The sequence below is a fragment of the Pimephales promelas genome, chromosome 22 (assembly GCF_988280905.1).
Source record: "Pimephales promelas chromosome 22, fPimPro1.hap1.1, whole genome shotgun sequence".
NCBI classification, from domain to species: Eukaryota; Metazoa; Chordata; class Actinopteri; order Cypriniformes; family Leuciscidae; genus Pimephales; species Pimephales promelas.
Window position 1 is genome coordinate 21,161,090 of NC_142790.1, and position 25,508 is coordinate 21,186,597.

A 25,508-nucleotide genomic window follows, 5' to 3' on the forward strand; every position below is an offset into this window, starting at 1 on the left:
GATAGATAGATAGATAGATAGAAACTTACATCCTTCAAGAAATTGTCTCCTTATTGGTCCTGAAGCAATCCAGTGCCTCAGAAGTTTTACACAACAGCATCACCATTGAGATGACCACCAAACATCAATAATGAGCTCACATGCAAAGCTCACTAGCACCCTGAGAATACAAGATGGTAAACAGTGTTTTAAGCAACATATTCAGCAAGTTCAGATCTTTTTAGCCACTTCTGTACAGTTGTGGGATGCTGAATCACGTTGATTTGTGTTGCTGTTTTGTGGTTACTTGGTTTTCTTGATCTGAATAGAGCTGTGTGCAATGATGTAATATAATAAAACAATACAGAAAAAGTCCATGAAGAATTAAAAGCACTATGCTATTTAACACAATGGAATTGTGCACTTTTAATTCCCTTTTTAAGCTTTTACACAATAAATGACATTAGAAGTACACTTTTTTTCTGTATACATCCCCATAACTTCTAACTGCTGACTAATAATACATTAATGCCAGTATAACAGTGTTATGATAGAATAATTTCACACTTTACATCTATTCAGATCCACTTTCAGACTACAAAGCTTGGATTGCAGAGAAGTCATGGATTTACACAATATACTGCTTGCAAACCCCAGCCATTTAATACAGCACAATTATCAGACTCAGCACATGACTGCTCGGTTTGCCGGTCATTTATGCAACCCAAAATTAAACAAATTACACAATGGAGCTGCTACAATTGTCACGGTGTATCACTCATCAATGCTACAGGTGTATAACAGGACTAAGACGACCACTAGGACTGCGCTAATACAGTTGCTTTGTCTGGTGACACTACGGTGAAATGGTGTGAAATATAATATCTACGAGGAGCAGGCAAAACTTTATTTTATGTGTGGGGAATCAACCGTCATTGTGTCTTTTCTTGGTTTGACGTTCCGTCCTTATTCTCCTGTTCAAGAGGATATTCAGGCTCTCATGAAGATGCCGAGGCACAAAGGACTGGTCTCATTTTTCAGCTCCACACATCAGTTCAGTACATCAGTTCAGTCCAGCCCCGTGCTTCAATAGTGTCTAAAACAGAAAAGACAACAATATGAGATGGTTTCAAGGATAGTTTACACAACAATGAATAATCTTTCTCATTTGTTCATCTCATTAAGTTTCTCATTTGATCACTATTTGACAATTTTAGGTATTTTATTATCTAAAATCAATATTTTTATCTATAAATATGTCCTCAATGGTGCAGAAATAACTCTGCCAAATATACTTATCCTCGTAAACGAAGAGTTTATTATCTTTAAAATACATGGGACGGGTAGGTCCACGGAGGCTTACGTGTAGTTCCACAATGTTGAAAAAATATAATAGCAGAGAGGTACAAAAAGTACTAGGCCAACAAGTTTCCACACCGTGTTTCCGTGCCCCGGCTAGTTTAAAAGGCTGCATTGGACTGTTTTTAATTGTAATACATATGCCAAGCCACAGGAGAAGAAATCCTAGTCGCCAAAAAAAGTCCAAAATGGAAACGTGACCAAAGGAAAACTCGACGAAGTGCTATTAGAAGACATCCTGTCATAGCTTTTTGGTACATAACGGCTACCATAGATGCAACAAGCATTTGAAAAAGCGAGGCGCTGGAGAGCACAATTCGCTTGAATGCAAAACCCAATTTCACTGCTAGATGGGAGAAATTCCTATATAATGTCCCTTTAAAGAATGAAAATGGTCAATTGAAAGAGAATCTTGTTAATGAATCAAATGAATGAATTTAATAACATCGCCACTGATCTCATGGACGTATTATTTTGTGTTCCACTGAAGGAAAATAGTCATACAGGTTTGGAATGATATGAGATGAGTAAATGATGGTAGAACTTCCATTTTTGGGTGAACTATTTCTTTAAGACACTACAGGCAAACATATTGGTATTTACTGCATTGGTCAATTTTGTGATTTTGGGCTATTTGGCTTATCATAACAAGTTGTTTTAGACTAGTGCATAAAATCATCCAAAATACACATTTTAAGTGTTTATTTTATTACACTTTATCTATTTGTAGATTTCACTTATAATACATATCTGTATCGTTAAAAGCCGTTTTCTCTAAATTAATTTTTAGCATATATACGTCAAACTTTACAGTTTTACTCCTATCTTTATTCTGAAAGTTTTTTTTTTTTTTACAGAGGGTTTATTCATAAAATATTTGCCTAATTTTATACAACAATCTATTTTCTAAAAAAAAATTGGTGAAATTCATTTCAGGCTGTTGACCGTATTTTCTGATTTATAAAATTTACTGATTTGATTTATAAAAAATATCCAAACTGTCAAATATGTTAACAAAATGAAACAAGAAATTAAACCTAGCTTTACACATTGTTCAGATTTATGTTCTAGAAATGTATACAAATTAGCGCATGTTTAATTAGATAATTCATCATTTGCATATTTAAACATACATTTCCGATTTTTTTGTCAATCTTTAGTGGAACCAATCAATTAGGAAATCATGCTAATATCATGCTATTGTCTGTTCTATCTGTAGTTTTCAGCAATCACCTTTATATTAGATGTTGAGCTTGTCTGAGGTCGGTCTAAGACTCTGGAAAAGTGATGAGTCAATAGCAGCGCTACTGCAATCCTGGATCAGGTTCTTGTTGCAGTCACCAAAAGCTGGAGCAGCAGACATTTTGGGATGCGAGACCTGCCCGGTCAGAACAAGGATGTCGCCCAAAGCCACAGAACTCATGCTGTTCTGTGAGATCTCGCTGACGGGGGAATCTCTGGACACAGGGCTGCAAGGAAACGTATTATGGTTCGTTACAGGGACTGCCAATATTTTATAAATATGCTAAGCAAGCTATAATCTGACCTATTTTCTCTGTAATAACACTTTGTTGAAGGCTAACCTGACATCCATGGACTGGACCCCATCAGAGAGATCATCCACCCCGCTGCACTTTGCCTCCAGTGGCTGAAGGCATATGATTGGAGATTCAGACGTTGCCTTTGGTGGATTGTTAATCACTGTATTACCTGCTGTGCAAGAATAAAGTAGTTTAATCTACAATAAAAATTAATTAGTAATAAATGTGTTATTTTACCAGATTATCAACATTATATTTTTGTGGAAGAGGCTAAACACTAATTTCAGTTCTTAATCACACCACTTGATGGCACTCTTTCATTTTTTTCAATAAACATTATAGATTTTCCACATGCTGAGTCACTCAGCAACAAGAAACAGATTAATGAGTGTGTATGTAGTAGTGAATTACAAGGTCTGATGCTTTTACACAGTGGAAAGGAAAGTTAAGTGTTGCTACGTGCCCACTGTAAATCTGTATAGTGATAAGGGTCATATCATGAGTCAATACCTCCAGTTTCCAAGGGAGATGATGAGATGCACTGGGAAACAGAAATGGGGGATGGGACTTCCATCTGCGCCTCTTCTTTCTGTCCATAACATGACATGCAGTTTTATTTGCTACAGTCAGTAAATCGGTGTCATCTGATAACGTAATTGGCCTGCAGATCATTAATTTACCTTTTCTCCATCTGGTTTTCTTGTCCTTTTCATAATCTCCTCAATACGCTGTCAAAATCACAGATGCAAACTGAATTGATTTGTCATATAGTAAATCAAAAATAACTTAATGTGAAATATTACTAAACATAAATAAATAAATAAAAATGTTATGTGAATTATTGTCATTGACCCAAAATAAGTAGTGGAAGGTTATAGCACTATCCAGTATGAGCTAGTCAACATGAAATCAAAAGTGACTATTTTCCATACACTTTCAATATGCCTTTTGACAGATACGTATATGTCAGATTACGAAACTCCAATGGGTAACACTTTAATTTTGACTACACATGCAGACCTTGATTCAACTGCTCTGTTGCACACTCTCTAAAGTTTGAATTAAGCTTTAATTAAGAAATAATTTTTTTTGCGTAGAAAAGTAGCCCCTGGAGATTACCACTTCATAATTACTTACCACTAAACTTTTCTTCTCATAATGTAATTCACATTGCATTATCATTGTAATAGTGTTATTACATTTTCCATTGATTTCTTGATTCTTAATGTAAACAAATAGAAAAGAGAAGAACCTTCTTCCTTTGCAGTCTTTCCTGCTCCTCCTGAATTTTCAGAAGCTCTCGCTCCTGCCTCTTCCGTTCGGCCTCCCTATGAACGCGCTGCACAGCTTCCTCCCTCTGGCAGACACATCATCACATTTCCAACTATATCACATTCATCCCTACAGATATCCACAGCTAGAGAAGACAGATTGGTGCTGCACGTGTCTGAGTAAGTGAGTGGATGGGTGAATATGCTAAATCTGTCTTGATGAGTCAGTTTTATTTCTGTGTACATTTTTTTGTAAAAATTATATATTTTTATTATTATTATTATTAATAAAATAATTTAATAAAAATGCATGAAATAAAAAAAACTATTAAATTTCTTATATTATAATATACTTTTTTGTTTGTTCAAACAGTGAGGTTCAAATGTCTGACACCAGTGCAGAAAATATAATAGATTCTTTTAATTTCCAATACATTTTAAATATCTAAATATAATATAATATAACAATATCTATATATTTAATTTAAAATAATGTATTAAATGAAAACTAAAAAATCTATTACATGTATTTATTTTATTCAATATATTCTAAAAAAATATTTAAAAAATATTACATAAAAAATGTCTCTAATCAATTTTCATGAGCGGTCTCAGACCTTTGGACCCCACTGTTTGAAACAAACAAATAGTGATTTTTTTTTTTTTTTTGATTTTTTTAAATGAATATAATATACGTAATCCCTCTGACCTGTTTCTCCAGCTCATTCTGAAGATCCTTCCAACGTTGTTCCTTTTGGTGTCTGTCTTCCTGGTCTCTCTGACAGCGCTCCACCTCCTGTCTCTGTCTTTTCTCCTCCGCCTGTTGAGCTGCCTGGACCTGCCGCTGTCTCTCCTCTTCCTGCTGCCTCTGCAGCTCCTCAGCCCTGAGCCTGAGATTCATAGAGAAGATAATATATAATACAGCAGCAAACACATCAATACGACACACAGACCCTAGAGACACACAAAATCTCTACCTCTCCTCTTCCAGTCGTAGCTTTTCATCCTGCTCCTTCTGTACTCTGGCCAGGCGTCGTCTCTCTGCCAGCAGCCTGGAGGCCTCCTCTGCATCAGTGGTTCCTGCTTTCCCAGTGGGAGTCACTGGAGACTCTGAAACACAAGACAGGAGGCACTTAGTCCACCTCACGTGATTGAGATCCCATTAAAACAGCTTTTTAAAGCAGAAGAAAGACATGTGGATTTGTAACTAGATGTGGGTGAGTAAATGATGACAGAGTGTGTGTTGTTTTGGCCAAAATAAAATATAAATGTTTTCTTGGAATCCATGAACAAGATATTACCTGCATTGTGTCCAAATTCCTTGCTTGTAGATTTTGGGATTCTCTCTGCTTTGGAGGTCTTTCTCTCTAGAGTGCTGAAGCCTTTACTCTCTAAGGTCCCTTTCTCTTCTCCTTCCCACCTCTTGCTCTCTAAACTTGGTGTGGTGGCTCGGTGCCTCATCGGGGAAGGGGGGTACTGACCCGGGGAGGCCGGGGACTGGATGCGGCTTTTACAGGACCTTGATCTGAATTACAAATGAAAAGGCAAAATATATACACTCTGTCTACACAGTAAAAACAATGACAAGTAAATGATTTGATACAAAAAAGCAAACCTTTTCGGTGTACTGGGGTTCTTTTGGGTAGAAGAACTTCGGGTGGGTGTTGTTGGAGACTCAAGTTTTTTCATAGATGAGTCGGCTAAGGTTTGGGCGATGCTCTTTTCTGTTTTCTCAGTCTAAACACCCAAAACAGACACCAGAATGATATATTTGTCCAATTTACTGTTCCAACAAAACCACAAAGATAAGTTTAGTCTCTCAGCCAACCCAGAAACTCCTTAATATAAAAAAAGTGTAGATTTCAATTTCATAATATTTGGTATCCTGCACTGAAAATCAACAACAATTTGTAGTATTTATTTAACTAGGTTAAATTTCATTTATAACTATACTATTATTCATGGTTAAATTAAAATGCATTTGTATATGTTGGGGAAGGTAAAGGGGTTTCTGAATGCACGCTGAAAACTGCTACAGAAAGCAATAGAGTGGTGCAGGTATGACATCACTTTTATACGCCAAAACGCAGAAGCGAGTTAGCATTTTAGCACTTCTGGTTTCATCGTCCCTAAGTCAATGGGTTTTTTTAATAGGTTTTTGGTTAAATGACTGACCTGGTGTAGTTCGTTTATAGCCTACCTTTAGCTTTTTACATCTAGCAACTGCATTTAGGCTTCAAAATTCATTAAAGTTGTGATCATCTATAATAATTATTTTGATGGACAAAACGTGTAAGTCTCATCAAGTCTCTTTTGTTGACAGAGCTTGTTTGTACCGATAATCCAAAAGTCTTTGGGAAAATCCGATTGGGTGTTTTTTGAGGAAACCAGTGTGATGCTAACTGCCGGTTGACCTAAAAAAGTGACGTCATACCTGTACCACTATATAGGCAAGAATCTGAATGTTGATCAGCAAAGCTCATTGGCTCCTAATACAGTGGGAACCTATCAGCTGTGCCTGTAGAGAATGATGTAATAGAAATCAGATTGGGTTAAGAACCTTAAGGAATTTGTATTTATTTTATCTTTCATATATCTAACAACATACCCCTTGCTGGCATTCACAGACCCCTAGTTGAAAAATCTATGGCTATAAATCCACGACCGGACCTGGACATGCACAGATCTGAGTAGTGTAGTTGCTAGGAGACCAGCTCCTCTGTGGGCTGTGTCCCACTGTGCTGCGCACCAAATATACATTTCTGAGCAATCTGACAAAATGTAGTTCACATCCATGCAGATCGGACCTGAGGGGTTTTCGGGGTTGTGGGTGCCCCTCTGGAGTCATTCAATGGTCCACAAAACGATGCGCTACCCTTCTTCCGCTCAGCTCTACTGGGTGAAGCCCTGTAAGGAGACCTGTGAGGGCTGGAGGAGGCTATTCGGGAACAAAGACAAGACACTGAGGGGCAAGAGGTCATAGGAAGACAAAGGATCAAATAGGGGCAGGGCAGAAATTGAAAACAATTAAATAGTGAAGCTTAATGCAAAAAAACTTGCCTTTCTCTGTCATATTGGGCAAAGTAGTGGATGAGGACGAGAGATGTCTGCTCAGGAGAGAGTCTGGGGACTCGGGCGGAATAATAAAATCTTGAACTGCAGTGGAACATATCAGGGATAGTTCCAGGGAGAAAGAAAACAGGCATAAGCAATCAGACACAATGATAATGATATTCAAACACAGTTCATTTTGAAGATAAACGCCAGAGGCTTTCTTTCTGATTAATAATTAGTGGCCATTTGGGTATGAATATTTACACTGATCAAAGCCTTTCATGGAGAGCAGCAGGCTCATATTCATATGAGGTAGATTTCTGGACAGATTAGACTAAGATGTCTGCTAAACTCGGATGCTGCATTTAAAATGAGCCAACAGATTAGACCCCCTACGTATTCTTTAGGGGGTGCGATGCAGCTCAAGGCGGATCCAGACTACACATCCTCTCCTGTGCATCTGGACCCCTTACTGGGCGGGGAAGGATATAACGGTCTCCATAACTGATGCATGGGACCTATGATGGGTTCTAATTCCAAACATTTTCATTTCCTCATTAATATTACATTTACCTGTAAAAAACAGACAGTAAAAAAAAAAAACTACTCAAAAATACAAACACAAAATAGAAAAGAGGTGCCTGACCATGCAAAACCTGATGAGAGGGTGTTTCCAGGGCACTGCAGCATAAATATAGTGTACAAATGCACATTTACCACAAAGAATATTATAATGGTTACAAGTAGACTTTTACATTTTATGAAGTCAACATCAGGGTCCTCTAATGTGGCTACTAGTGTAACGGAGGCCAGCTAGTGAGAGCTGTGAAGGTAAACCTTACTCCCCTGGAGTTTTTTTTTTTAACATTACATGAATATTTTCCAGATATTTATTTAATTTAATTTGGCTTTAGGACGATATAAATACTATATGCAGTATATAATATAAAATAGTATAAAAGCCAAATGTTTATATGGTAATATAAGTAGAATATTGCTATTTGGTTGATTTTTAGCATATTGCTATGTGGAAGTTGAGGGGTTTGAGTAGTTTTCAGCATACCGCTCTAGGGTGTTTTGAGTGGTTTCTTACTGGCTTGAATTCAAAGTGCCGACACACTGTGTTATTCTCATGCCTAGATACGCTCATATTCCTCAAAGTCAAAACTATTTTTCCCACCCGCTTTATAATCTGCCAGGCAACAATTTTAAGTCAGATTTAATGCATTACAATACAGAACAATAGCAATAGTGATATTTGCCTTAGCAAGCAGCAATAATAAAACTCACCACAGAAATAAACAAGAAAACAGAGCATCAAATACACCTATGGGCAAGGCCAATATACACTTCCGTTCAATAGCTCGGTGTCAGTAAAATCAGGAATGAAATTGATCAAAAATTACATTAAAGACAAATAAATGCTGTTCTTTAAATCATTCTATTCAAGTTCTGAAAGATCATGTGACACTGGAGTAATGGCCATCAAAGGAAAAAAATTATATTTTAAAATAGAAAAGTTATTTTAAATAGTAATAATTTTTTGCAATAATACTGTTTTTTTACTGTTGTCTTTAAAAAACATCAAATAATCTCACTGACCCCAAGCTTTTAAACAATAGTGTGGATATTAGATCGCAAATAACTTACACCCATGTAAAATCTCATGCACATGCAAACCGTCACAAAAACAACATCTGAATCACTGTGACTCAAACTTCATGGAAGTGAACGGGCATGACACATAAAGCAGCATGAAGTCAGTACCGTTCCTGGATTTGCTGGCAGGAGGAGGAACAGCGGGGTCATTGGCTAAGGAGGCTGAAGCAGGTGAGGGAGGGGCGATCTTAGGATCACCTGTGCCGCGCAGGTGATGCAAAGCAGAGAAAGCACAGGTGCATGAGCACGACAGAGTATTTCACAAGCTCACAGTGAATATTATAAGAAGTCATAACAGTGTGTCCCTGTGAAATACTGATATACCCAGTCAGCACTTTTCCTCTGACGGAAAGCTGCATAATTTCCACCAGTGCATTTTATTTATTTATTTATTTTTTTGCAAAGTGATTTTGCTAATAAAGCAGGATGGTAATATGAACCACTGCCAGATGAAATAACCCAGAGCATGCATCTAATGCAATCATATCAGGTTATCAAAGAGCCTAATGTTCTCCAAGGGCAACCAAACTCATTCTCATAAAGCAAAAAAGGCGTTACATGCATGTTATCCAGATATATTATCAATCTGACTCAGGATCAGGCTTAGAGCTCGGCTCTTGGACAGTGTAAATAATTGATGTAGTTATGAATGCACCACGGATTTAGGGTGGCGCTTTCGTGTCTGTCTGTCTTAAAAGCAGCATTTCTTCCGTAGAGTTGATTTACCCAAGCCTCAGGTCTACTGCTTAGGAGAGTTTTAGGTTTGTGTAATTGAAACATTGGGGGGAGGGGGGGAGCATTGTTTTAAGTCAGAACGTGGCAGTGACAGAGCAAAACGCCTTCAGCTGCGCAGTCTAATATGCGCCGTGCAGGCACAGTGACAGCACAGTTTATGGTGTTTGTTCTCCAGCCAAACAGCCCAAATTGCCCCTTGCCCCCAGGCAGAGCTTTTGCACGGATGATTTATAACGCCTATGGGTCTCTGATCAGTCGCTGACAGCGCTAACCTTGAGGCAGAGTGTTTTTCAGCGACTGGGGCGACTCCTTAAGATCAGCCTGTGTGACACTGCAGCTCCCTCATAAAACAGCTGCATCTGTCTGTCTGATCTCCATCCAGCTCCCGTATCAGTCAATATCGCAGTCGGTTTTAAAACAAAAGGGCTGCAGTGCAGTTCCCACACCCTGTTTTCCTATCTCTCCATCAGAGAGTTCACACAAGGGACCCTCCACGCCCTCGCAAATGCACACTCACCCTCGCAGGCTCCGGGAGGTCCGCCCCATGTCCAACGCTTCGGCCTCTGGTCCACCTGCAGGTTCCGCTCTAAGGAACGTCGCATCAGGGCCTCTAGTCGCTCCTGTTCGTTGCGTTCCAAAACAGGGAAGAAAAGAGACTCTCTGACCGAGCTGTCGCTACGGCGGCGAGAGGATGGGGATAAGGCTGGTTGCTCCATGGCGACCACCTCTCCTATCCGACCGTCTATCACCGTCTCCGACTCTCTCTCTCTCCCTGTTCTTCCTTCCTGTATGTGTGTGAGCAAACTGACGAGGGCCTTGCCTTCTGTTTCTGCCTTTCTCTCCCTCACCCTCCCTTGCACTCAGCGACTCTCTCTTTGTATCTCTCTCCTCCCAGGTGACTGTGTGTCTAAGAGAGCGTATAGCCAGACGGAGGAGAGAACTGCCATACATAACTCCACCCACACCCTCCCCCCTCAGCAGCTGACACACACGGACCGAGTATTACAATGACACAGGTTGCATCAGTGAAAATAAGGAAGCCTATTTGTATTTTTCCAAAATTCTCTCTCTATCAACCCCATCTCTCTGCATTTCTTCTAAACTGAATGACCTTGTTTCTCTATCTAAATTTCACATTATGATCGATTTTGCATAAATGGGCATAACCCTTTCCAAAACACTGAAATTTACTCATATAAATTTACACAATTAAACAGCCTTCCAGATTGAGGGGAGCCCAACACATTGTCAATATAATCAAAACAGTGAAATAATGTGGAGTACTTCTTTCTGATTGATCAAATGGAATTCAAATACTTGTGTATAAAAATCGTTAAAAACGACAGCCTCATTGTTTATTATAAAGATATAACACACTTTACACCCTTGTGGTGTAATTCAAGTACTGTACTTGCAAATAATATTTGAATATCTTTCTCAAAACAATTAAGAACACTTTTTATTGAATTTAACTTAATGTAAATTTATTTAAATACAAGACATAGGCTACAGGTTTCAATAGAAATGACATTAGTTTGGCCGTATACTTTAACCATATTTCTAATACATCAAAAGTAATTATTACCATAATGATTTATGCAAGTTAAAAAAGTACTAAAGTTCAACTAATTGCATGTAATATAGTATTAAACTGCAATACATTTTCATTTAATTGTGATTAACAAGCAGAAAGTGCCTGAAAACATTACATTCAGTTTGCACTTAAGTATACGATTTTTGTAATAGCTACTCTTTTTAAAAGTATGCTAAAGTATACTTCTTTTATACAATGGATGGTTCACTCAAAATTGAAATTTTGTCATCATTTACTCACACTCATCATGTCATCCCAATCCCCCATGTTGTTCTTTCTTTTGTGATCGTAAAAATGATAATTTTTTTCAGAACATCCAGGCAATTCTATTCTATATAATGAAAGTAAATGGAGACTAGGACTCACAGATAAAAGATACAAAAGCTGTCACTAGGGTTGTACCTTTTCAAAAGGTAAACTTTTGTCCATTTTAGGTGTTAATATGTACATTTTAAGTGCTAATATGTACATTTAGGTGCTAATGTGTACATTTTAGGTACTAATATTTGCATTTTAGGTGCTAATTTGTTCATTTCATGTGCTAATATGTACATTTTAGGTACTAATATGTACATTTTAGGTGCTAATATAGCTAATATATGAAGAGTTCAGATGCAAAAGCCTCTAAATGCCATTTGATATTTTCTTCTTTAATGACGATTTTTATCAAACTTGTATATTTAAGTTCAGTAATTTCACTTAAATTGCAATGATAATTACCTATTAATTGTTATTTAAGTGAAATTACTGGACTTAAATATACAAGTTTGATAAAAATCATCATTAAAGAAGAAAATTTCAAATGGCATTTAGAGGTTTTTGCATCTGAACTCTTCATATACATTTAGGTGCTAATATATACATTTAGGTGCTAGAATAGCTAATATGTACATTTTAGGTGGTAAAATGTACGAATAAGGTACCAATATGCAATCTTTAGGTACAAAAGTGTACCTTTTTAAAAAGGTACAGTCCCAGTGACAGCTTTTGTACCTTTTTTTCTGAGAGTGTGGGACTGAGTCAAGATTTATAAAAAAAGAAACGAAAAAAAAAAGACCAACATAAAAGTATCATATAAGCAATCTGCATGACTTTGTGTGATGTCAAACAATATAGCTTTGTGTGATGAAAAGACCGAAATTATTCAAATCATTATTCAGTCATATGACCAATACATAAATGAAAAACAACACTATTTGTCAGAACTTCTGACTCAGAAGACACCATTTTTCCTCACACAAAGTTATCGTATGACTTCAGAGGACTCGAAATATAGTGCACACATTGTATGGACTATGGACCACATTTATTGTAATTTAATATTTAACATTTTGTAGCTTTACAGATCCTGTCCCTATTCACTTTTTTATAATAAGGAAAAGTGCAGGCAGGTTTTTTTTTTCTCAAAGATCCACCTTTTGTGCTCCACAGAAAAGACATGAGGGTGAGTAAATAATGACCAAAAAGGCTTCAATTTTTGAGGGATGAATTCGCAAATGGCAAAATAACCCCAAACCAAATGCAATTAACAGATTATAAAACATACAAACAAGAAAAAAAAGGCATAACAACTTAATAATAATTTGATTTCATCATAAAGAGCCTCATAATCAGCAATGAAATAAGTGTAATCATTAACAAATCAAATTTTTTATAATTTGATTAATCTGATGAAAAAGACGGCAACAAAAGATGATGAATAATGACTGAGTGTACACAAAACTAGGTGGCGCCTCATGCTGCATATTGTGTGGACATAAAGAGGCCAAGCTACTGCTACAGATTTGATACCACTGCAGATACGGAGGAGCCAAAATGAATTTAAATCCAAACACTGGCCCAGATCAGAGTCATCTGAGGTAAAACTAGATATTATAGTGCAGCCCTACTATGCCAGAACACAGAAACAGCACCACACCCTGCACACAATGATGCACTGCCTAACTGCAGTCTGTTAGTAGGCATCAAAATGACACCATACAGTATTTTGCATCTGAGTTTCCTTTTAGCTTCTTCAAACACACCCTTACTATATCACACCTCGTCTTTCTAGGGTAATTTGATTTGTATATGTCAGTTAAGGATGGATTATCGAGAACAGTGAGGTCATTTGAGCACTCCAGTCCAGAGAGTCACCAATCATTGCAGCATCTGACTGAGGTTGGCTAGTTTTCAATCAATATAACAAAGACTTCACTCTCCCGCTAAGACAAAGCTCAATGTCACAAAAGGTGGGAACTCTAGGAGGTTAAATTCAACATGAATAAAGACACAATCATGCAAAGATAACAAAAACTATTCCCTTCATAAAATCTAATCAGAGCCCACTCAGCACAGTAAAAATGTCAACCTTTATGGTGTCACCATCACAAATACGACATCTTGAATCAAATGACTTGCTACAAACCTAAGAAAATGACATTTTGGCTCAGGCTAAAAGATGATGTGTGTAATTTTTGTGCCACCAGCAGATTTGCAAAGATAATAATTGTATGATCTGAACAGATTTCCCAAATGCTTCCTGGATCTTCCATTAGACAAAATGGCAGTCCCACCCTCAATCTCACACCATTGGTTGAGTGTGTGTTGTTGTCTTGTGATAAAGGTTTAGCATGTTAGCATGGTACAGTTAGCCCCATTTTTTTTATGTTTTTGAAAGTCATCTCTTATCCTCACCAAGACAGTAAAATCAGTAAAATTGTGTAATATTATTACAATTTAAAAATAACTGTTTGTATTTTAATCAATTTTAAAATGCAATTTATTCCAGTGATGGCTAAGCTGAATTTTCCAGACTTCATTTTTCCAGTCTTAAGTCTCACACGAACCCTCAGAAATAATTTTAATATGCTGATTTGGTGCTCATATTAATTTTAAAAAACATTGATCTGCATAATGCATTTGTGGAAACTGATTCAGAATTCTTTGATGAATAGAATGTCACAACTGTCACTTTTGATCAATATAATGCATCCTTACTGAATAAATGTATTCATTTCTTTACTGACTTCTCAATTTTGAGCATTAGTGAATATATTACTTATGTCATTCCCTTTCTGCTGCCTTTGATCCCACATACTGTAGGCCTATGTTAAATATTGTTTTAATAGCTACAAAATTACACACTCCACCTTTAAGATTAAACCAACTGAAGAGAAAAATAAACAGAAAGAATTTATGCACAATATATTTAAAAATCAAAACAAAAATAAAAAGATGCAGACGTATGAAAAACCTTTGCTCATGAGCAGATACCCCAAAGAGTGTAACCCCTGACCTTTTCCTCCTCTATGCGGTGCCTCCTTTTCTCTTCCACGGCCGAACGACGTTGAATCTCCTTTTGCCGCTGCTCTTCCAGTCGCCTCCCTCGCTCCACCACTGAGCGTTCATACTGCTGCTGTGCACGCTGTTCCTTCTCCCAGAGAGCTCGCTCCCGCACAGCTAGAGAAACGGAGGGGGTGGACACGGATAAGTCTATAGATTGCCCATACGGGAAAGGCCAAGCCTTTCTCAACTTGCTGACAATACTGATTCATTTTGCTAAGCACTTAGTGGCATTACAAAAGTCTTCCGCTGCTCAAGAGCCATTGGATTCAGTGATGAATGGAGTAGTAGTCTATTGCCCTGAAATAACCCCCTCCTTTAATTTATCCTCCAGATTGTCACAAAATCCATTAGGAATTAAAAGTAGTTCTAAAGCAGGCAAGATGTAATAGACCATTCCGAATATAATTTCATGTTTCTTTGTTAGTATCTGAATCTCAATAGAACATACTGTTTGACAGAAGACTAGAAGACTGTTTGATCAGCTGACCTTGGCTTCTATCTTTCTCCTCTCTTCTTTCTTTGGCCAGTCGAATTCTGTCCTTTTTCGAGCCTCCATCTTTGAGTGCAAAAAGACGTTATATGTAAAAATGCACATAAACAGTGAACACACATTGTATAGAGTCTCTGGAAATTGGAATCATGACCCAAGCCAAGGATGTAACCAAATATTCAAGCCCCCCTCAATATCTATGGTGGTTATGGCCCAGTTACAAGCACTAAAACAGAGGTCTGGCTTTAATTGTGTAATATGCAAAGATATGCCAAGACAAAATGCTCAAGGGGAACAGAAACATGATTTTTAGCACATGCCTGAAAAAAAAATCAATAAACCCAACAAACACATGTCTTCTGACCTGTCTGTTATCTAAATAGCTTATAGTGGAGACCTGAGCTGGTTGTCACAAGGGCTGTAGAGCAATTACGCAAATTTGTTTTCTACAGCAGTGATATTGTATGTTGTTTGGGGCTGTTTAAAACACATGCAATATATTAATTAAAATATTTGTTGGCTAAAACAATGATTTGATATTTTTGCTGTTTCATGATTGCTTTACAGTTTAAATTTAGCTGTAAAGCCTACCTGCCTAAGGGCAGGTACCAATTTACCCCATGTAATGTGACAGCATGTCCTTCTATTGGGGCATGTTGTCACAAAAGATGAATGTGTTTCACTGGGTAATAACAGTGGAAATCTTCAATTGATTTTTGCAGCCAAGACTTCAATGTATGTGTAGACAGAAATGTAACCAATGCTGCAAAGTATTTACTTGCGTAAACATTGACAACTAGCCCTGGTTTTCTCTATGACACAGCTATGCTCTCTCTCTCTCTCTCTCTCTATATATATATTATATACAGCCTAAAATAAGGTTATAAGGTGCGCAAAAACGTTTATTTGCCACTCTTCACCTGGACAGGTCAGTCTTTGGTTCCCCATCCAGCTCTCATCTCAGCAGTTTCCATGACAACTGCTCAAAATGCTCGCTTTCCCTGTAATCGGTTCCTCAATACTGTCATATATGGGTGAGGCATATAATTTAAAGCATGACAATATAACATAACGTACCTGTCAGGTTTTCCAAAATTGTGGCCATTTCTGGTTGATCTTTTGGTGTATTCGATGATTAATATCCAGATGACATTCCGACCCCACACACTCAATTAACACTATTTAATAGAAAAAAATCAAAAGGCGACAGAAAACACAGTTCACCAGGGGTTTTATTCATCCGAACCTCATCACGGTCTCCGACCAGATATCACAAGTAGTGAAGCAGAGCCACAAGAGCGCGAGGTTCTAATAAATTACAACACGCTCGACCAATCGCCGAGTACCGAGCGCACGCGCGCGTAAGCAATGCGCCCAGGGACAACGCATTACGTCATAGTTTACATTGCGCTATATATGGAAACCTCGGCAGCTGCGCACAGGAGACATTTCCCATTTATTTCCCCCTAGAGACGTTTAATTTAAACTGCCAAGAAATAAATACCGATTGCCTACTTCATAGAACATAAAACGCAAATTCAAAATGCCATTTAAAATACTAACAATAAGACCATTGTCTTATAATTTACCAGTTACATTGTAAAGACTGCTCAACTAATCTAGGCATTTGTATATGCATCCAAAATGTGCACAACCAGATCATCAACAGCCTATTTCATACCCAGATGTGTGAATTTAAGTGTGGGGAAACCACAAGGCAAATATGACATTATAAAGAATACATGGAATATATAGGCATGTGCATTAGGCTACCTTCGTTTTTCACACTGCAACACACGTGACGGGGCGAAAACAAACAGTGACTAATTTCATTCAAGCCTGTGGCTAGACACACACTTGCTATAAATATACTGCCTATTTCATATCCACATAAAACAAAATAGCTGCAACAATAAAGCCAATATCTTATATGGTAATTTTGTACATTTTATAAACACTGGAGGTAAAAGTGAATATTTTCAAAAGCTTAAAAAACATTTCTAGGATACTGAATGTTGTTGAATTTTATTTCAAAATCACAGGTTTTCTGATCAAAATCAGCAGAGGACAAAAATCAACCATTGTTAGCTCGTCAAAACAATACACATAAAACAACAAATCATAACCAACAAGCTGAAACAAAAGGGCCAGGTCTGCCAGAATACAATCAATAAACTTTCATTATTCTTGTATTGATTAGCCTATTTGCATACAAAAATACTCGCTCATTCTGGTTACTTGCTTTGTGAACTATCATTCTAGAAAGTAAAAAATGTTTAATCTTTTTTTTTAGATTTTCATCTTACAAATATTTCAGTTGCTGATGTTTAATGTAGTTTAGTATTAAGCCGTAACCAAGTAACAACTGAAGTAATACATCGAGCTTCAAGATTAGTTACTTTCATAAATTCAGCAGCCCTGTAAAATTAGTATTATCATCATTTGAAGTAGACAAAAACATACAAAAAAAGAAAACTAGGATGGATTGAAATGATGCAAATCAGAGACAGGCTTTTTTTTATATAACTGCATTGTCCAACGCATCAATTTTGTGACCAGTAAATCTTAAGGGACTTCAAAAACGTTCAAAAAAGGCAAGAGGCATTTTAGAGGCATTAGCTCTGCTCATAAGAGTTTTACTCACCTTTACAGAATGTGTGTACATGTCTATTAGGATACAGACTGCAAGACCAAACATAAAATTGGTTATCTTTTTATTGCGAATCCATAGATTCTGTACTTGTAACTAAATTCCACTTGATGTGAAATCAATATAAATACATTAAAAGATACCAAAATGGATTGAGAGTGAAAATGCAGTCATGTGTTTAGTAAGAGAAACCCAAAACGTGAGCCTCCATGTACATAATTGATGGAGGGGCAACTTCATGGGAGGTGTGAGAATATTGTCGCTTCAGGCTGAAAAAAACATTCACTTGCCCGCTTCTTCCACTTAGATCTGCAGAATGGATATATAGTATTGTCAGGATAAACACAGATAAAAACTGATGTACTGACTACTTGCATCAAAAAAAAGTTTTTAATTAATCCTAATCTTCAGATGAATACAAGACTGCTTCAGTACTTACATCATCAATGTCCTCGTCATCATCACCAATATCATCAAACTGAATCTCATCATCATCACCAGGCCCGAAGGTATCAGTCTCGTTGATTTTGGCTACAAGACACCAAAAGGTTGAATTTAAGGATGTGACATTTAATATACCGCAGCAAAAAGATCAGCATATTGCAAGCCAAAAACCTCTTTTCATCAAGAACTGTTTAGTAGAGGTTACGTTTCTCAGAATATACTTACCGTGTTCTGGAAGCTCTCCATAGGCTTTCAGACTCCGAGCTTCATCAGCATTATACTTCAAAATTACATCTGCTTTGTTATCCTGATAAGAGATTTCAGAATTTGATGTCAGAATGAGAGATTTCAGAATTTTGATTAAAAAAAAAAAGTAAAGCTTTGGCAAACAAAAATATATTATTTAAACAGTTGTATATTTACAATAAATGTTATATATATATGTAGGTGTCTTTGTTTCCACAGTATTTTCAATTTTGATATTTTTAGTCAAACTGTTTTTGTCTGTCAGTCATATAATGGAGGTCTATGGGGTCCACGTCAAAGACCATGCACAGAGAAGTTCTAATTAAACATGATTTAATGACTCATAAAAGTAAGTACACATTGATGGCGTAAGACACGAAAAGAGCGGTTTGTGTGAGAAAACGAACAGTATTTATATAGTGTTTACCTCTTGTAACCACAGTGATCTGAATCACTCGTTTCGTGTCTTAGGCCATCAATGTGTACTTATATTTACGAGTCATTAAATCATGTTTAATTTCTGTCCATGCTCTTTGGGGTGGTGACCATAGACCTGCATTTAGACTGACAGACAAGAACAGATTGACCTAAAAATATCAAAAATTAAACTACTGCGGAAACAAAGACACCTGGTAAGCTAAAAGATAGTCAAGGGGGAGATTGATTTCAAATTAGACTAATCTACATTTGTATGCAAATATTTAAAAGAGTCTTAAAGAAAAAAAATTACTAACTTGTAAAACTAGTCTTAGCAATGGCCCTTGATAGTCCATTACTCCAATGACTATAAATGATTATATCTATAGCTATATTATTTATTATATTAGTATAATTATATCAAATTAAAAAATAATATTTAAACAAACCTGGTAGTCTCTTAATCCAATGAGTATAATGTCTGACGTGTTAATCCACACCTAAATTTAAGAAACAAAAAGCATGAGACAATAAATGACAAGCCAAATGTGCCTCTGGATTTCTTGTTAAAGAACAACATAAACATTTTAAGCAGATACATTCTCATTTCAGAACATTATTTTTTCTATGCTTAAGTTTCCCAGCATCCATTTATTTCCATACACAACATTAGTAACATCAATTATTTCATTTAATCAAACAAAACTGACGGATTTGCCTAAACTTTTTAGCTCATTCACACAGTAATGAAAAAGCTGAATCAGCATTTAGCCTGAAAAGTAAAGTAAGTGCACCTTTTTCCGGAGCTTTCCTCGAATGTGACAAAGCCGTTTGACTCCATCAAAACACATGGCCTCCAATCTTCCATTTCCCAACATCTTGATGACCTGAGCATATTCTAGAAGACCACAAATGATAAAACTAAAAGGATTAAGCAAAGGTAGAATGTTTATTAAATGAAAGAGTATTACAACATACCTTGTCCATCCTCTTTAAACACCAGCTCCCTTTTCTCAGATTCATTCTCATTCTTACCACGCCGCCGATTTTTTCCTCCTTTACCTGGATACAGAAATATAAAATGACATCAGATGCCATCATACATATGGAACAAAGTCTTTTCGTTAACACCACACTGCAAATGTTGCCTAATGACAGAGCAAAGTACAAACATTCATCATGGACGATCTTGATCTATTGGTCATTTCGTGTTTATTTGTTGGGAAACTTAAACGTGTAGTAGCCTTCTTAGAAATTAGTTAGATAATTAAGTAACAATACAATAAGTAGGTAGCTAAAGATCACGCTAACGTTACATCTATCCGAGAAACGTAACAGCGGCTGAAAGCATATTTCTCATTATCAGACAGAATATTTTATTTCGTTTTATGAGCTTAAAGGCACAAAAATGAAGTCAAAACAGTTTTTTAGCAAAATGGAAAATCAAACACTGACAATGAGCTACTACACTGAGTAACTCGCGCGACAGCTCACGTTACCTTGTTTGCTCAATTCAAGGCTAACATCTCTTACAATTGTCCTAAGAAACCACCTTACCTTTGTTTTTCGGCATATTCTTTCAATCACGTCGACGACTCTCGTATAATGTTTCGAAACGTCAGAGAATTATAACCATATGTCAAATATTTTACTTCTCAAACATGCTACAGTGGGCTGTTCAACGCCGCTAGCGAGAAAAGCTGAGAATGACGCATGCGCAGAATAGTTGCTTCATTCAAGATTCAACAGCGCAAAACTTTATTCACATCACAATCGCTTGCAGTGGATTAAATATAATTTATTATGATCTGATCTGATATTGTAATATATGATAACTTATTATTTGTTCTGTAAAGCTAAAAGATCTGTTATATGAGTCCTCGATGTCTGATGTTAAAAGTTTTCTGTATGTTTTTGGCGGGCAAAAGGTACCGTCCTCCTATCCGGTAGGGGGCGACAATGTAATCATTAACGTCAGTAACATCTGAAGAAACCGCATTGAGGTTTGTTTTGAACATTTTTACCTGTACTTATTAAAGTAGTATTATCTACTATGATAAAGAGATAGCAAGCAATCTGAATGCAAATATCAGATTGTTTACATAGTCTAAACATTCCATATTAAAGCCCAAATCCAGTTAGATCGTAAACACAATGGTACATAAATGTGTGGTAGGTGGTTGTCCGAACCGCTCGGAAACCATTATTCATTACATGTTACCCGAGGATCCGAAAAGACGCAAGCTTTGGTTAAAGTTTATTGAAGACAGTAAAACTGACGAGGAAAGCGCGAGCCCTTCATGCCGGGTGTGTGGGGATCATTTCTCCGAGGAGAACTACTTCAGAATAAATCTGGGTCACACCACATGTATGATACTAAGCGTGGATGCTGTCCCTACAGTACATACTGTTCATCGATTATCTGAGACGGCAAAAGAGATACGGGTAAGATGGCTTTTTTTTTTTTAAATATAATTTTTTTCCAATTAGATTTCCATTCTTATAACTACATATATAATTAAAATATATATGTCCTATTTAATATACAGTTTTATTTATACAGTATATATGTATACACACGCACACACACACTTTATGTACTATACACATTAAATGTAATTGCATATAATTCAACATCCTTGTTTTATATAAAAATTATCTCTCTCTATACATACACTGTATATAAACAATTCTGTTTTGTAATCATGTACTGGATTCTGTTTTATCTGACAGGAAGCAGACGATGAGAGTGTGGAAGATGAAACATGCAAAATCACAATTTCAGAGCCCATTTCCCTTGCTTGTGTCAAAGAAGAGCCTTTTGAATATGAGCTGAGTGCCAACATGACACCTGGACAAGAGCAGGATGAGTGTGTCAAATATGAGGAGAGTGAGCTGGCCGTTACAGAAGACTGTAATTCGTCCGCCATCTTTGAGAATAAAGAAGATCATGTCAAAAGAAAATGTATCAGCTGTTCATCTTGTGGCCAGAGGTTTCGTAGTAGACGCAACCTAGCTAAACATCAACGTGCTAATCGCTGTAAAAAGAAGACCGAATCTGAAATTAAAGAAATGGGTTGTGTGTGTTCAATTTGTGGGGAGAAGTTTAATGAAATGCGTGTCCTTTTGCGACATCGAGTCATACACACTAGGGAGAATCCCGATGGGAGGTTTGGGTGTCAACAGTGTGGAAAAGCCTTTGCCCATCATGCTTTTTTGAAAGCTCACCAGAAAGTACACGAGGATGCAGAGTCAACCATGCCGTTCACCTGCCACTTATGTCCCAGACGTTTCGGCTACAAAGTTGCTCTCGTTGCTCACATGAAGCATCACTCATCCAAACATACGTGCATCTGCCCCATCTGTGAAAAGACCTTTCAGTTCAGAGGTTCCCTCATTCAGCACCTCAAATCCTCTCATGCTGGAGAAAGACTCTTATGCAAGACATGCGACAAGGGTTTTCTAAGACTCAATGGCTACATCAAACACATGGACAAGCACAATGTGATGACCCCGTTCTACTGCGACATCTGCAAAATATATCTCTCGGAGCGAGGCTACGCGGCACACATGCTCACTCATGAGCCGAAGCCCGAAGAGTCCTTCGAGAACCAACCGAACGATATCGATGTGAACATTTCAGAAGAAGGAATTGGGCCTGTGACCGTGAGGCAGGAAGGGGCCATAATGGAGCCACTCAGCGAAGATGAGATGGAAGTTCTTGCTGAGAGTTCAATGGATCTGTCAACAGTGGAGGATGTGGAGTCTGGAATGGTTCTGGAAAATGAACTTCAAGATAACCATGAAGAGAAGGAGAAGAGCGAGGACAGCGCTGGCACACAATGAGATCGAAGTTTTAAACTAGTACTGTATAATACATTTAGTTAGATTAAGTATAAACCATTTAGTTTACCTGAGGCAAACTATTTTTTTTTATTTTAATAGTCAGGATTATGATTAAATCTAAGAGCCTAATCCAATTAAAATGTTTAAATATTAGTTACATTGTTAGCTAAATATTGTAGGCAGATTTCTGTATTGTGTCTCTGTGGTATTAGTAATAACGCTTAGCTGACATGTACTTTGCAAGATGGATTTCTTAAAATCACAATTAAAATGTATTTTAATGAAATACTTGTTTTGTCTTTCATTTAAGAAATTGATATGATGAGATACACTCACCTAAATGATTATTAGGAACATAATACTTATTCTGTGTTCACCCTCAGAACTGCCTTAATTCTATGTGACATTGATTCCAAAAGGTGCTGAAGGTATATTCTTTAGAAATGCTGGCCCTTATTGATAGGATAGCATCTTGCAGTTGATGGAGACTTTCCACCACATCAACATTGATAATAATAAAAAAATGTTTCTTAAGTACCAAATCAGCATACTTGTATTAGAATGATTTCTGAAAGAGCTTTATTTCTGCTATTGCAGGAATAAATTACATTTTTAAAATTCAAATAGAGAACAGTTACTTTAAATTGTAATATTTTACTATATTAATGTTAATTTGAATGGTATTGATTATATATTTAATGATTTTAGTCACACTCAAGCACACAAAATTATTAATTAATAGATTTTTCTAGATTCTAAATTAGAAATAGTGTTAAAAAAATACTGTTTCCATCAACACTGCCAGCCATGTAACTTTGAAGTTTGTATTCTTTGCATAAGGTCAATATGTGACTCAGAAATTAGATGTCAGAGTTCACCAAATCTGAATATTTTACATGCAGCACAAGACAAAAAAATCATTTTCTTTGCTTGCACTTTGGCTCACCCACGTTTGCAAGTATTGTGTGACGAACCCTTTTATGTGGTTTCAAAAAAACATTCACAGATATATTAAAAAATGGCAAAATTTATTTTCTACATGTACAAAAGAAAGAACAGGATAGCAGCTTATATGGACAGCAACATTTCTAGCTCTCTTCCAGGACAGGAAAAAAACAACTGAGATGAAAAGAAAATGTACAACATATTTAAAATTGCTCAGAAAAAAAAAAAAAAAAACACAAACCTGCAAGGAATTCGAGTGGTTTTAAAAAAAGGGGGGAAAAAACATAATCAGTCATGCTAATAAACATGACCACTTCCACAGAGCTACTAGCTAATATAGCATCTTGCCCATGCACATTTATAAAAATATGTCAAGGCTGTAAGTAGTCACTTAAAAAAGTTACTACATATATCTCTGAGCATTTCTGTACATCCCTACAAACCAACAAATACACAGGTCAGCAGGTTTTAGGTGAGGCGATACAGCCATATACATTTCCGTCTCAGCTTATTTTAATATTCTTTTTTTTTTTTTTGTATAATGTATTGCGTTTCACCTGAGTTCTCTATTTGACATTCTGTGCCGTTTACATGTAGGCTTCCACCGCATTTTTGTGCTTTGGACCTTGTTCACATTAACGCCAGCAGCCATCATACAAACATTCAACTTGACTTACAGTCTTGTATGGGTCTGCTGAGAGGGTTTTGTCCTAGTTTGTTGTTAAAAGATGACAGGAGTACAAGGTTTGCTGGGATACACCATAGCAGTTATGGTTTGGTGGGGTTTAAATATGCTATATGGCGTTCCTGATGTAAAATAGTAGAGCAGAACTAGATACAATTTTAATAATCAGTTTCGAACTGACAGGAACATTTCCTATAAATGACATCCCCATACAACTGGAGCTTTTCGCAACTGTGTTCATGGTTTGGTGCAGTAATTAGTTGTCATCCTTGAAAATCCCCATCCTCCCTGATTTCATTAACATCTTAGCTTTTTTTTTTTTTTTACAGTATGCTTATATTCATACATGATTAGCTCCTCAGAAATAGTCCACAGATTCTTTAACGGTTTGCGTTTGGAAGCAGAGGCATGATTGTACAGGGGGCGAACTGTTCTTATTGGCCCTCAAAGTAACTAGTAAAGGAAGATTTTGAGTGTCCATTAGGGGTCCTCAGAATCTACACTTGATTCTAAAGGCCTCGACTCAAGGTGGGCAGCAAGCAAGCCGAGTTCAGGCTGTGCTGAAACCAAGCTAGAGGTCATGGGGGTTGGAGGAGGAAGGTATTAGCTCATAAAGCAGTGGAGGTCAGTTTTTTCACTCCTCTGCGCTGAGCAAGAATAGAACAGCCCACGGGCTCCAGCACGGGAGGAACACTCCTATTCAAGGCAGAGTATGTAGCAGCCATCGCCCCCTACAGGAGAAAAGATTTCACACACAACTTGCTTAATTAAACTGTTCTGGTAGTGTGTCAGGTTGAATACAAGTTTTCTATACCTTAATGAAATATTTGTAATAAATTCCCTAATACAACTGATATTTATGTTTTTTATGTTTTTTATATATATAGTCAAAGTTGAATATGTTGTTTTTGAAAGAAGTCTGTTGTGCTCATCAAGCCTGCATTTATTTGATAAAATACAGAAAAAAACTGTAATATTGTGAAATATAATTACAATATATAAAATAATGGTTTTCTATTTTAAAATACTTTTAGATATAGAAAAGCTGTATTTTCAGCATCATCCAGTCTTCAGTGTCCCATGATCCTTCAGAAATCATTCTAATATGCTTATTTGATATTATCAATCATACATTTATTATAGATACATTTATTATCAATGTTGAAAAGCATTGTGCTGCTTAATATTTTTTTGGAACCTGTGATACTTTTTTTTTTTTTTAAATAAGAAGAAGAGCATTTATATAAAATAGAAATCTCTTCTAAA

General features: G+C 36.7%; 4 protein-coding genes across 14 annotated transcripts in view; 1 reads left to right on the forward strand and 3 right to left on the reverse strand.

Annotated features, from left to right (window-relative positions):
- Positions 1-375: 375 nt before the first annotated feature.
- On the reverse strand, positions 376-16,344 carry map7d2b (MAP7 domain containing 2b). 7 transcript variants are annotated; one of them, XM_039684674.2, is made up of 17 exons: positions 16,087-16,337; positions 15,007-15,075; positions 14,470-14,633; positions 10,116-10,218; positions 8,972-9,061; positions 7,211-7,306; positions 6,958-7,088; positions 5,766-5,887; positions 5,452-5,675; positions 5,128-5,260; positions 4,860-5,040; positions 4,132-4,236; positions 3,560-3,607; positions 3,390-3,468; positions 2,922-3,048; positions 2,572-2,807; positions 376-1,075 (listed from the first exon to the last, which is right to left on the reverse strand). In XM_039684674.2, exons 1-16 carry the CDS (start codon positions 16,112-16,114, stop codon positions 2,579-2,581), a joined length of 1,929 nt encoding a protein of 642 aa, XP_039540608.1. In that variant the 5' UTR covers positions 16,115-16,337; the 3' UTR covers positions 376-1,075; positions 2,572-2,578. The 7 variants fall into 7 exon arrangements, with proteins under 7 accessions (XP_039540608.1, XP_039540607.1, XP_039540606.1 ...); XM_039684673.2 differs by having other exon boundaries at positions 2,922-3,051; XM_039684672.2 differs by having other exon boundaries at positions 6,958-7,112.
- Positions 16,345-17,706: 1,362 nt separating this feature from the next.
- eif1axb (eukaryotic translation initiation factor 1A X-linked b) lies at positions 17,707-20,473 on the reverse strand. Its single transcript, XM_039684679.2, has 7 exons — positions 20,324-20,473; positions 19,745-19,828; positions 19,561-19,664; positions 19,216-19,266; positions 18,329-18,410; positions 18,099-18,190; positions 17,707-17,968 (listed from the first exon to the last, which is right to left on the reverse strand). The coding sequence occupies exons 1-7, from the start codon at positions 20,337-20,339 to the stop codon at positions 17,963-17,965; spliced, it is 435 nt and encodes a 144-aa protein (XP_039540613.1). The 5' UTR covers positions 20,340-20,473; the 3' UTR covers positions 17,707-17,962.
- Positions 20,474-20,779: 306 nt separating this feature from the next.
- LOC120488154 (uncharacterized) lies at positions 20,780-22,898 on the forward strand. The gene is made up of 2 exons (XM_039684678.2): positions 20,780-21,211; positions 21,500-22,898. The coding sequence occupies exons 1-2, from the start codon at positions 20,921-20,923 to the stop codon at positions 22,610-22,612; spliced, it is 1,404 nt and encodes a 467-aa protein (XP_039540612.1). The 5' UTR covers positions 20,780-20,920; the 3' UTR covers positions 22,613-22,898.
- A 721-nt stretch (positions 22,899-23,619) lies between these two features.
- rps6ka3b (ribosomal protein S6 kinase A3b) overlaps positions 23,620-25,508 on the reverse strand; it is a 42,512-nt gene continuing 40,623 nt past the window's right edge. For all 5 annotated transcript variants that reach the window (XM_039685028.2, XM_089125912.1, XM_039685029.2 and 2 more), the window contains one exon: positions 23,620-24,973. In XM_039685028.2, coding sequence (XP_039540962.1) covers positions 24,851-24,973 — 123 coding nt within the window. In that variant the 3' untranslated portion in view covers positions 23,620-24,850. The remainder of the gene's footprint in view (positions 24,974-25,508) is intronic.

Coding starts and splice junctions, on each gene's coding strand:
- LOC120488154 (XM_039684678.2), top strand. CDS start 20,921: ATGGTACATAAATGTGTGGTAGGTGGTTGTCCGAACCGCTCGGAAACC. Junction 21,212..21,499: donor AGACGGCAAAAGAGATACGG/GTAAGATGGCTT, acceptor TTTATCTGACAG/GAAGCAGACGATGAGAGTGT.
- eif1axb (XM_039684679.2), bottom strand. Junction 19,665..19,744: donor GTTTAAAGAGGATGGACAAG/GTATGTTGTAAT, acceptor GTGGTCTTCTAG/AATATGCTCAGGTCATCAAG. Junction 18,411..19,215: donor TTGGATTAAGAGACTACCAG/GTTTGTTTAAAT, acceptor ATCTCTTATCAG/GATAACAAAGCAGATGTAAT.
- map7d2b (XM_039684671.2), bottom strand. CDS start 16,114: ATGGCCACAATTTTGGAAAACCTGACAG. Junction 5,676..5,765: donor AACCCCAGTACACCGAAAAG/GTTTGCTTTTTT, acceptor TTTGTAATTCAG/ATCAAGGTCCTGTAAAAGCC. Junction 5,041..5,127: donor CTACGACTGGAAGAGGAGAG/GTAGAGATTTTG, acceptor TATGAATCTCAG/GCTCAGGGCTGAGGAGCTGC.